Below are 11,787 nucleotides of genomic sequence, written 5' to 3' on the forward strand. Positions count from 1 at the left end.
GAACAATCGCTACTAGATTCACATATTTTACCTGCGGAATCTTGCAGCTTTACTTATCGGATCGCATCTGTGGCAAGTTTGCTTTGAGAATTAGACATCGATTGCGGTTGAAATGTCGGCAGCAATTGAAGTGCCCGCTGATGTTATTCGATGGTTCAGTCTGTTCACAGGTTTTACAAGAGCCGTTGTTGCTTGATAAAGAGTAGGAGAGGGATGCTTATTTATTGGTACTGCAGGAGAGAGATATCTTTGACTTGAGGAGATGGTAGAAACCTGCAGGAAATAGGACGATGCCGTGTAAACAAGATCTCATTTATCCCAAGTTTGTCTACGACGCATGCATCCTCACCGTTCAAACTCGCTTCGGCATTTCGGCTTCGGTTTCCTTTGCGACTAAGCAAAACATCTTTAAGCCGCCGTTCGTTGTGTGATCGGGCCCAATTTGCTTTTTCACGCTCCTTTGCCTGGAACGCCCGCCCTCAGCTCTTCTCGTCCCCCGAGCAGAGCCACCAACTCCGGCGGCCCGGCCTCAGGTTCTTCTCGCCGTCGCTGCTCTGCTACCACTGGGACCAGACCGATGGAGTTCTCCCGCCGCGGCCGATCCACCGACGACGCCGGCGACGGCCGACGCCCTCCGCCGCACGGTAACCGTCGAGTCACTGTCACTCTTACCTTCTCCTCGCTGTCTCCCGATCGTTGGCCACTCTTTTGTTTGTTTCAGTTTTCCTGGGTTCAGATGCAGGCCACAGGCCACTGCTTCGATTCCAAGCCAAGAACTCAGGAACCTGCACCGTTGGGATACCTTACAATTTATTAGAGAAATCTTTTGCTTCTTTCTTCAGACAAAAAAAGGGGGATACTCAAACCTCAATTTTCAACACGGAAGCAGGTTCCAGTCTGCGTCATAATTGTAGTATCAGGCGTAGAACAGTAGATATGGTGAGATGTGTTCGTTCTTAGCTTGTTTTTCGGATCTGTTTGTGAGGCATCAGGTTAAAGAATTAGACATAATTTTTTCGATCGTACCGCCAAAAGAAGAAGAAACACTTGCAAACCTGTTCCTCTTCAATCAGCAGATCAGATGTGGTGGAACTCTTGTTCAAAGGGACGCGCTGGTGTAGAATTCTTGTCACGCTGACACACCTAATGGCCACACAATGCTGTTGATGCAGGAGACCCGATGCTGGTGATGAGGGACGCGCTGCTGTCGCAGCTCCAGAAGGACCGCCTTCGCCAGGAGATCATAGTAGCCGAGCTGGCCAAGATAGAGCGCGCCATGGCCCTGCGCGCCGCCACTGGCGGCCAGCAGGCCACGCCGACACCAGCCGGCGAATGCTTGACGACATGTGAGGGTAAGGCGGCTCGACAAAATGCAGCGTCCGATGAGCAGAGGCTGCCGGACTCCAGTGGGGTGAGGGCATTGTCCATTTTGTACTCTTTACATATGTCCTCTGTTTTGTCTCGATATATTATAGGGTGCTGTTTACATGAATCCCCTCAAACTCCAACCACTTATCTTGTGATCATAATTCACAATACGTGAGAATTTGTTTAACCGTGCATACCTAAGATTTGGTAGTATTTAAATATGGAACATGGCAAGTTTACTGCCCAAGTACTTGATTTTAGTTTATGTTGTTCTTTCTGTTTTGCTTAGTTTTCTCTTTGGTTTTTCTGGTTGTTGCTGTAAGGCTGGTGCACGTTTTTTAAAGAAAAAAAAAGATGTTTTCAAGATCACTTAGTACTGGTCTGACCAAACTTCATGTAACTTGGTATAATAGCTTAACTGCTCTTACTCCCTCCGTCCCAAAATTCTTGTCTTACATTTGTCTAGATACGGATGTATCTAATACTAAAACGTGACTTAATACATCTGTATTTAGACAAATATAAGACAAGAATTTTGGGATGGAGGGAGTACAAGATAGAGCGCGCCATGGCCCTGCGCGCCGCCACTGGCGGCCAGCAGGCCACGCCGACAGCAGCCGGCGAATGCTTGACGACGTGCGATGGTAAGGTGGCTCGACAGAATGCAGTGTCTGATGAGCAGAGGCTGCCGGGCTCCAATGAGGTGAGGGCATTGTCCATTTTGTACTCTTTACATATGTCCTCTGTTTTGTCTCGATATATTATAGGGTGCTGTTTACAGTCATGAATCCCCTCAAACTCCAACTGATTATCTTGTGATCATAATTCACAATACGTGAGAATTTCTTTAACTGTGCATACCTAAGATTTGGTAGTATTTAAATATGGAACATGGCAAGTTTACTGCCCAAGTTTTTTTCTGAGCAAGAGAGGGGGGGGGGGGGGGGGGGGGGGGCCTCCGATTTCATTAACGAAACCACCACGAGTTCCAGTTCACGACAGCGACACCTAATCAGCTACCAACATCCAAAGAGAACCAGTGTCTAAATTCAAATTCTAGGGTCACAGGCGACCATTTTTGAGCACGAGGGCGCAGCCTCCAGCAAGCAAAAAACAAGAAAGGGAAAATCGAGCCATCTTCAGAAAACGAAATCTTCAGTTCATCAGACGAGGAACTCCCGCTCTCCCTGCGAAGCTCTGTATACCTCACTTGCTACTTGCTCGATTAGTTTTGCCCCCAGCATCAGCAGGTTTTGTCCCCGGTTTTTTCTCTGCAAAACAGCCCAATCCACAATCCAATTGCAAGTTAGTTTCACCAACTTCATGGGGTCAGTGACCAATTTATCTCGAAAAATTATATCATTTCGACATTTCCAAATAGCCCAAAGAATTGCAGACATTCCAACTAGCAGTAGTTTCCTTCCCTCTAGCCTGAATTTCTTGATCCATACTCCTAGGCAATCATCAACCCCAGTCGGGGCTGTTTTTAGATTGAAGGAGCATTTTATCAAACTCCAAAGCAACTTTGCAGCAGAACAAGAGAAAAAGAGGTGATCTATGGTTTCATTTTGACCACAGTACACACATCTCTGATTACCTTTCCACCCTCCTTTTGCAAGATTATCTCTGGTTAGTATACTTTTCCTGGCAATTAGCCAGAGAAACATCTTGATTTTCGCTGGAATTTTCACTTTCCAAAGAAAATTGTGTGGAAACCCCACATCTGTTTTAACTAACTGTTGATAGACTGATCGCACTGAAAATTGTCTGTTGGCTGTCAGCATCCACAGTGGCTGATCTTTGCCCGCATACATTCTCACTTCCTCACATCTGGTCTTCAAACTATCCCATAGAATTCTTTTATCTCCAGACAAATTCCTTCTAAACTTAACCCCCCCCCCATCCCATGTCAATGGCGTGGGCCACCGAAATGTCACGGGTTAAGCTGATGAAATAAAGGTTTGGGTAGGCCTCTTTCAGTGGCTTAGACCCTACCCACCAATCTTCCCAGAATCTAGTGTTCTGTCCATCTCCCAATTTCTTTTTTATATTTTTATAATATATGTCTTTAATCTGCATCAGGCTCCCCCAAAACTGAGAGTCACCAGGTTTCTTTTTAATTCCAGATATACATTTTCCTTTTACATATTTATTTAGAAGGATTCTGACCCACATCCCATCTTCTGTCTCTAATTTCCAGAGCCATTTTGCTAGCAAGGCTTTATTCATACAATCAAGATTTAGTATTCCTAGACCACCCAAATCCTTTGGCAAACAACATGTTTTCCAGTTGACTAGATGATATTTTTTCTTATCTTCATTTTCCTGCCAGACTAGTCTGGCTCTGAAGAAGTCATCTTTTTTCCAAACCCCCACTGGCAAGGGGTAAAAAGACATCATATACATAGGCATATTTGTCAGGCAGGCCTGGACTAGAGTTACTCTCCCAACCATATTTAATAGTCTCCCTTGCCAGCAAGCACATCTCTTTTCTATTTTTTCAGTCACACTCTTCCAAAATTTATTGCCTAGTCTCACATTAGTAACAGGTAGTCCCAGATATTTAAAGGGGACTTCCCCCTTACTACAAGTAAATATTTCTTGATAAATCTCACTTTTGTTTTTGGCCTCCCCAAAAAGGTAAACCTCACTTTTGTGAAAGTTAATAGTTAGTCCAGACATCTGCTCAAAAGCTGTGAGTATGAATTTAAGATTTTTTGCACTATCCTCATCATCATTGAGTAGGAAAATGGTATCATCTGCATATTGCAGCATGTTTACTCCATTATCCCCTAATTCAGTTAGTACCCCCCCCCCCTAACATAGCCTGCATGCTTGGCTTTATCTAAGATTATAGCCAAAGCATCTGCAGCTATGTCAAAAAGCAGTGGGGACATAGAATCTCCCTGCCTCAACCCCTTATATGTTTTAAAGTAGGGTCCAATCTTATCATTTACCTTAATTCCAACTTGTCCCCCTATCATGGTATGCATAACCAAATCACACCATTTATCAGGGAATTGTTTCATTTTTAGCATTTTGTAAACAAATGGCCATTTTATTTTGTCATATGCTTTCTCAAAATCCACTTTAAACAAAACAACACTTTGTTTTGAGTGGTGTATAGAGTTAAGGGCTTCATGAAGAATCACAATCCCCTCCATGATATATCTCCCTTTGATGAAAGCAGTTTGTGTTGGGAGGATGATAGGTTTAATGATTCTACTTAATCTGTTCATCAGGACTTTAGTAATAATCTTAAAGCTAACATTCAGTAGACAGATAGGTCTAAACTTTTGGATTTGTTTAGCATCTTTAGACTTTGGGACCAAAGTAATAATCCCATAGTTAAGTCTCGTGATATCTAATTTTCCCTCATGAAAATCATTCAGAAGTTTCATCAAATCCCACTTGACAGTCTCCCAAAAATGTTGGTAAAAGTCAACTGGTATTCCATCTGGGCCAGGGCTTTTATTTTTCTCCATCCCAAAAACAACTGCCTGAAGCTCTTCCATTGAGAAAGGCTTAACCAGGGTGTCAGCATGTTCCCTAGTAATTGCTTGCCCCCCCAAAATATTGAGGTTGATTGAAAATGTGTCTGGTTGCCCAAACAGTTTTTTGTAAAAGTCAGTAATGTATCTAATAAGATTGTCTTTTCCTTCAATCACCCCTTCCTCTTGTTCTAAGGAAAGAATTCTGTTTTTTCTCCTCCTCCCATTCACCTTAGCATGATAATACTTTGTATTACAATCTCCATCTTTTATTTCTTTGTCTTTATATCTTTGAAGCCATTTCATTTCTACTTGTTTTAGCAATCCGTGTAATTGAGACCTTAGGTCTTTTTGCTCTTCTCTATCCTGAGCAGAAAGGCCCATAATCTCAGCATTTTTGTCTATAGCATCTAATTTCATTAGGATCTCTTTTCTAATTTTTCTATACCAAGCATCAGAGTTTAAAATCCACCCTCTCACTTTCCGTCTAAACACTCTCATTCTTCTCTGCCATTGTTCAGTGGTATCACCATGATACTTTGCAGACCAGATTTAATAACAAATTCTTTGAATCCCTCTCTCATCATCCAGGAGTTTTCAAATCTAAAAATAGGTGGTGAATATGTGTTCTCCCTTGTGTCAAGGATCAGGGGGTATGATCCGAAAGTTCTCTTTCTAGGGCATAAACCTCAGTCAGGGGATAATGATCCTCCCAATCTGGGCAGATCAGGATTCTATCTAGTTTTTCATAAGTGGGTTCAGGTAGATTATTAGCCCAGGTAAATTTTCTCCCATTCAAAGGTAGTTCTCTTAAACCAGCTTGCTCAATAATAGCATTAAAAACAAAACTCCAGTGATTATATCCACCAGGTTTATTTTTGTCAGCAGATTTCCTTATAACATTGAAATCCCCCCCCCCCCCCCTAAGGCATGGTACAGAGGCATTATTCTGATAGACTCTGGATATTTCTGCCATATAAGCAGCTTTACCCACATCTTGAGCATCTCCATATACAATAATTAGATTCCATTCAAGTTTGGCTTTTTTATCAAGGAGTGTTCTAATGAAGTAGATCCCCTTCTCTACATTAATAATCTCAAAAGTATCTTTATTAATCCCCACCGGGATACCCCCTGCTCTCCCTCTAGGTTGAGTCAAATTTTCTACCTCCACTAAGATTATTCAGCTCGTTCTTGGTAAACTCATTTTTAATGGTCTCTTGTAAACCAATAAAATCAATTCTTTTATCACAAATATTAGATCTAATGAAGGACTTTTTAGAATCAGGCCCTAGCCCCTAACATTCCAAATCAACCCTTTCATTTTCTTCTGCCTTTCTTTCCTCTTTTACCTCCTATATATAGCACAGATTTTCCTCCTGTAAATCCAGGGGATCCTGTGTTATTGTTCTTCTTTCCACAGATTTTACTGCCCAAGTACTTGATTTTAGTTTATGTTGTTCTTTCTGTTTTGCTTAGTTTTCTCTTTAGTTTTTCTGGTTGTTGCTGTAAGGCTGGTGCACGTTTTTTAAAGAAAAAAAGATGTTTTCAAGATCACTTACTACTGGTCTGACCAAACTTCATGTAACTTGGTATAATAGCTTAACTGCTCTTACAAGTCAACTTGCCAATGGCCTATTAGAACTGCATGTAACTCAGTAGCAAGTCTGTTCTCCTTGTTTTCATAGGTTCAGTTCACTTACTAATGATCTTAGTTAAATTATCAAGCAGGCTGTTCCTCAGAGTAAGACATCGGTTGCGGAGAAATGGGAACTAACAGGAATAACCATACCGGTTAAGAAGCCCAAAACACCCATGAAATGGAATTGCACCGTCTGTGAGGTGCAAGCAACTAGTGAGCAGAACTTGCAGCAGCATTATGCTGGGCAGAAGCACTTGTTAAATGTAGCAACACTGGACCAAAGAGCTACGGCAAGTGGTCAGAAGGCGACAACAGCAGCAGAACCTTCTCTTGGTACAGAGCAGAAGAAAACCTCCTCAATAAAATGGAGTTGCAACACCTGCCAGGCAACTGGCTCGGGCCAATCGGGGTTGGAAGCGCACCTCAAGGGCAAAAGACACCGGCAGAACATCTCAGCCACATCCATGCCGAAGAACGTCGCGGCGGGGGAAGCAAAATCGCATGCCATCAATGTGCCGAAGCGTTCAGAGAAGCCACCATCAGCCTGGAGCTGTAGCATTTGCCAAGCTATATGTACCAGCGAATCAGACTTGAACAGCCACCTGAGGGGCATAAGACACCAAGCAAAGGTTCAGTCCTTGCTTGAAGGCAAGAGCATGGCAAGGAAAGAAAAACTGAATCCAGATTCAAGATGGGCCTGCAGAATTTGCCAAGCTCAGTGTACTTGTGAATCAGACTTGGAGAACCATCTTGCAGGCAAGAGACACCAACTAAACATTCAGGTTTTAAGCGCGAAAACCAAGGAAGAGAAAAACAATGCACCACAAATGGCCAAGAACCAAAAACCGCCCTCGGAATGGAATTGCACAATGTGCGAGGCCGAATGTAACTCTAAATCTCAATTTGAGGATCATTGCAGAAGCAGCAGGCACCAACAGAAGATAGAGGAGGTACTCGGAAAAGGCAAGACCGTGAAAGCGAGCAGTCGTAAGGCTGCAAATGAACTACTTTCAGATTGCTCTAACAGGAAGAATGCGAACTCAGAAAAGTTGGAGAAACGGCAGATAGTATATTTCTGTGAGCAGTGCAATAGTGGTACAATGCTGATACAACATCGTGCTGGGAAGAAGCACCGGGAAAAGCTCGACGAAAAGAAATAAAAATTATCTGTCGATCTGGGCATCTATGGCAGTTGTAGAGGTTGCAAAGCCCGGACAACATAATAGTGATCCCAGCCTATAGATGACAGTATGACACCGTGAGGAAGTGATCCCAATGCATTTGGTTGAGGGGAGTTGCCATACAATCCCACCATCTGGGTTAAGTCCTCATGGATTTGAGTTCCTACTTATACTCTAGGGGCTTCCCTTACAAATTTTCTTTGAAAAAATGACACCCTGATACAAGCCTCAAAAGATAGTGTAAATAATCATAATTTTTTTTGCATCGACAGAATATATTATGATGAATTACTTTGCAATATGTGAACCAAAACCAAGATGATTATTTTCCATTAAATCTTGGTGTTTCACAAGTTACAATTGAGACCGCCACTAATCTACAATTTGAACCAAAATCTAACTCCCCTCAATTGCTGAAAGTTAAATCTTTTGTCCATTAAAAAAATTATGGTACAGGTTTTCAGGAAATCTCTATTGTCATCCACCGTCAATCAATCCATCATGTACAGACAATGATCACTTGCACTTATCACAGCTGCCGCACTGGAGCAAGTTCACAACTGAGAGGTAGTTGCGTGGTACCCTGCCAGGGGTAATATCCAGTGATACCAGCCGTCTACATGCTTCCATGATACTCCCTCTATTTCATAATGTAGTGCGTCCACACTTTTCATGATTTAACTTTTGACCATAAATTTAACCAACATGGACGAGTGTAGCGGGAGCATACATTTGAATTCGTATTCGAAAGAAGTTTTCAAAGTTTAGCAAAATGATTTATGTATTATTGGTCAGAGTACTTGAGTGAACAACACTGCAGCAGAGTCGCTCCCGCGGGCGACCGGGGCGGGCCAACCCTAGCCGCCGGTAGGGGCCCCCTCCTCTCCATCCCTTCCCCTCGCCGCCGCCGAGGCGCACCGCCGGGCAAAGCCCGGTCGGTGTCGGCGGCGGCGAGAGTTTCTCTCCCCACAGCTGGCGGGCTCGTCGCGGGCGGGCATCTCCAGCAGGTGGCGGCGCGCTGGCGGCGGGGCGTGGCGGCGCGGCCATGGGCGTCGGCGGCGGGGTCACGCGCGTGCCGCACACCCGCTGCGAATCCTGGTGGCTGCATGGGGGGCCGTTCGCCGCGTGCCCGGGCTGGCCGTCGTGGCTCGATCTGGTGCGGCCAGATCTGGCCGCCGGCACCTCGGGTGGCGCTGGGCTCCACACCGGCGGCGGTGGCGGTCCCTGGCTGGGGTTTCCTTCCGGTGGCTGCTGACTCCGGCTGGGTCCTCCCGTGCTTCGGGTCGGTGCGGTGGTGGTAGCTCATGGGGGTTGCACGGGTTGTCGGCAGGGGCGCGACACGTCGCTTAATGTTGGATGACGGGGTGCGGGTGGCGGTTGCGACCTCAGATGCGGGATCGCGGCGGCGGTTGCTGTTGTATGGGCGACGACAACAACGGCTGGTGCGACGGTGGGTGCTCCCTGTAGCGCCCGTAATCGGGGCGGCGACCCCTCTTCATCAACGACAGCGGACTCCGAGATCATGTGGGCGATTCAAAGTCTGGATCTCGAGGTGGTGACGGCCTTCTAAGGTTGGTGGCGGTATGGAACGTCTCTTCCGTCAACAGATCAGGTTCGATGCGGCTCAGCAGATGAAACATGTGCTTCTATCGGAGTTATCGGGCGGTGCCTGTCGCCGGCAGGTGAAGCCACCGGTGGATGTGTTGTCGGCGGATGCTACGCATAGTGTCTTATATGGAGACGTCAAGTCATGCCTGCTACCGGCAAGTGATGCACGGTGGCTCTGGCGGAGGTGTCATGTTTAGCCTGTTGCTGTCGGATCGAAGGTGATGCGACAGTAGCGGGAGGCAGGCGGTATGAGACGTCTTTGTCTTCTGTTGTCTTCTCCGGAGGTATCCGGCTATCGAGGCGTCGGCAGACGGATAAGGGCAGATGGTACGCTGCAGCGACGAGTTTGTACACTCCGGTGGAAACACAAGATCTCTGATCAGACTATGTCATCGCGCGCATGTGTCGTGTCCTTGTTGAAGGTGGTGAATTGAAGTTTGGCTTTGGGGATGAGAATCCGGAGTTCAACTTCGTGGTAGACTCGCCATCATCGGCGCACGTGCAGCGATCCCTTCTTGAAGGCATAGCATAAAGTGTGTGTATTTTTCATTTACTAGTAAGATGCCCGTGCGTTGCACGGAACAAAAAGATGCATGTTGAGATTGACCTGTGCGGGAGTAGGTCTCATGTCTAACCATATTGATATATTTATCTTCCGTCAGATGTGCAATCCTGCTCTCCAACAAAATTTCATTTTTTTGGTTGTGCGCAAAATTTCATGAAGAAAAAATTTGTGTGATGCTTTGTACTCCAAGAAGCTTAAAAAAATATTCAATTTTTGTTTGTCCAGACCACCATTTATGTTATTCCTTCACGAAATGCTACGCACAGCTATGACACTCCAGCATTTGTCGCCAAAATAAATAAGATTGTTGATTTTTGTTAGTATTTCACTAAGTATACTATTCAACTATGTGTATGTGAATCTTAGGAAGTCCATGTCACATCTTTCTTCTTCTACTTCTAATTAGAAATGCACACGTCCAACTCAAAAATAAATAAATAAGAAATGCACACCAAAATTGGTTGTACAGCTAACATACTTTTCTTGGAACACATGACATTTTCATGTATCGATACAATTTCAGACTCAAGCTGTAGTATGAATATAATCTGTAGCTTACAAGGTATACATTCCGAAAGTGTGACTTGAGCTTACAAGGTATACATTCCGAAAGTGTGACTTGCCTGATAAATACAAATTACTTTTTCTATTTTAGTTTGTTTTAAGTCCTGTTTATCCCTACAAAGCTTTATTCTTGGTGTTTCTGTGCACAGAAAAGGAACTTGCAAAAGAAGGCTGAGTGAAGACCTGCACCACACGCAAAAGAAATTTGTCTACAGAGACTAACGCTGCAGAGGAGCTTACATGCATTCTACAAAAAAAACTGCGATGATTACTCAGATATAGGAAGTCGGTCACATTTGGCCATTTGGAAGAGAGGATCATATCAAGGAAATAAATTAACAGACTGCCACATTGTTCTACTGTTGCCCTTTTTCGGCTGGAATGTCCACTTAACAGAAAGAACTCACATACATGATTTTATTTTACTTTATCCCTGGAGAGGAAATATTAATCGCCGAACACCTTCAGCACACCATTGTTGTATACTTGTATGTTCTCACTTAAGGGTTTGTCAAGTAATTAGGCAAAAAAACATCCTGTAGGTCCAAACATGGTGGACGAAATATAGAATCCAGGATTTATGTCTCGTGCATACATTCAACTACAACAATCAACTGCAGTTCACTAAGCTATAATCAAAATTATTCAAAACCAACATGGTATACTTTGTGGAGACATACAGAAAGCGCAAGTCCAAAGAGGCGGCAATGTGCATACTTGATGACCGCAGTGCTTAAAATATATGTTACCAGTAGAAAATTTCAGTTTATAAGTTGATCATGTACTTGTGAAATTACAAACAAAATGGACATGGCCTTTGATGAAATATTGTCATATTTGACAACACATCATAATCAGGATAGCATGCAATCGAATGCCGCATAATCAGGAAACGAAGCACCCTACAAGCATTGCTAAATTTGTAATTATCGTGACTATGTAGTTCTTTAGGTTTAGAAGCATTTAGACTGTCATGTTCATTAGGTTTACAAGCATTCAAGAGCTTGAAAATGCTTATGTCTGTGTCAGGTAAATAGACCCAAAAGACACCTAAAATGCTAAAATAAATAAATCAGAATTACAGTGGTAAACAATCTAGAATTGTTTATTGTTCCCTATATTAGAAATGAATGGAGGGGCATTAGTGGACCAGAAATTCTGATGTACCATACATTAATTAGAAAATTAGACCATGAAAACGTTTTCCCACAGCCTTACACCTACAGCACTTGAAAATATCGTAATCAAGCATCTACAACCATTTCACAGCAAATATAAGTTTTAATGCCCTTACCAGTAGTCTGCATATTAACGTGAACCCCGTCTATCCACAAAGATTTTGTTTCTTTTGATCATGAGGAGGAAAAT

The 11,787-nt window shown here is 43.7% G+C and overlaps 1 protein-coding gene across 3 annotated transcripts; it reads left to right on the top strand.

The window, feature by feature from the left end:
* The first annotated feature begins 13 nt into the window (after positions 1 to 13).
* LOC141023425 (uncharacterized) lies at positions 14 to 7,981 on the top strand. Of its 3 annotated transcripts, none has more exons than XR_012184851.1 (4): positions 14 to 644; positions 1,173 to 1,411; positions 1,884 to 2,071; positions 6,591 to 6,878. XR_012184851.1 is itself a non-coding variant. In XM_073500382.1 (4 exons), the coding sequence occupies exons 1-4, from the start codon at positions 578 to 580 to the stop codon at positions 7,659 to 7,661; spliced, it is 1,377 nt and encodes a 458-aa protein (XP_073356483.1). In that variant the 5' UTR covers positions 14 to 577; the 3' UTR covers positions 7,662 to 7,981. The 3 variants fall into 3 exon arrangements, 2 of the variants coding, with proteins under 2 accessions (XP_073356483.1, XP_073356484.1); XM_073500382.1 differs by having other exon boundaries at positions 1,173 to 1,309; positions 1,970 to 2,071; positions 6,591 to 7,981; XM_073500383.1 differs by lacking the exon at positions 14 to 644 and having other exon boundaries at positions 1,278 to 1,411; positions 6,591 to 7,981.
* The last annotated feature ends 3,806 nt before the right edge of the window (positions 7,982 to 11,787 follow it).

The sequence above is a fragment of the Aegilops tauschii genome, chromosome 5 (genome assembly GCF_002575655.3).
Source record: "Aegilops tauschii subsp. strangulata cultivar AL8/78 chromosome 5, Aet v6.0, whole genome shotgun sequence".
NCBI classification, from domain to species: Eukaryota; Viridiplantae; Streptophyta; class Magnoliopsida; order Poales; family Poaceae; genus Aegilops; species Aegilops tauschii.

Bases quoted from the DNA above. Each gene is read 5' to 3' on its own strand.
- LOC141023425 (XM_073500382.1), top strand. From the start codon at position 578: ATGGAGTTCTCCCGCCGCGGCCGATCCACCGACGACGCCGGCGACGGC. The intron at 1,310-1,969 runs GCCACGCCGACA...GGCGGCCAGCAG, and splicing joins CCGCCACTGGCGGCCAGCAG to GCCACGCCGACAGCAGCCGG. The intron at 2,072-6,590 runs GTGAGGGCATTG...ATTATCAAGCAG, and splicing joins GGCTGCCGGGCTCCAATGAG to GCTGTTCCTCAGAGTAAGAC.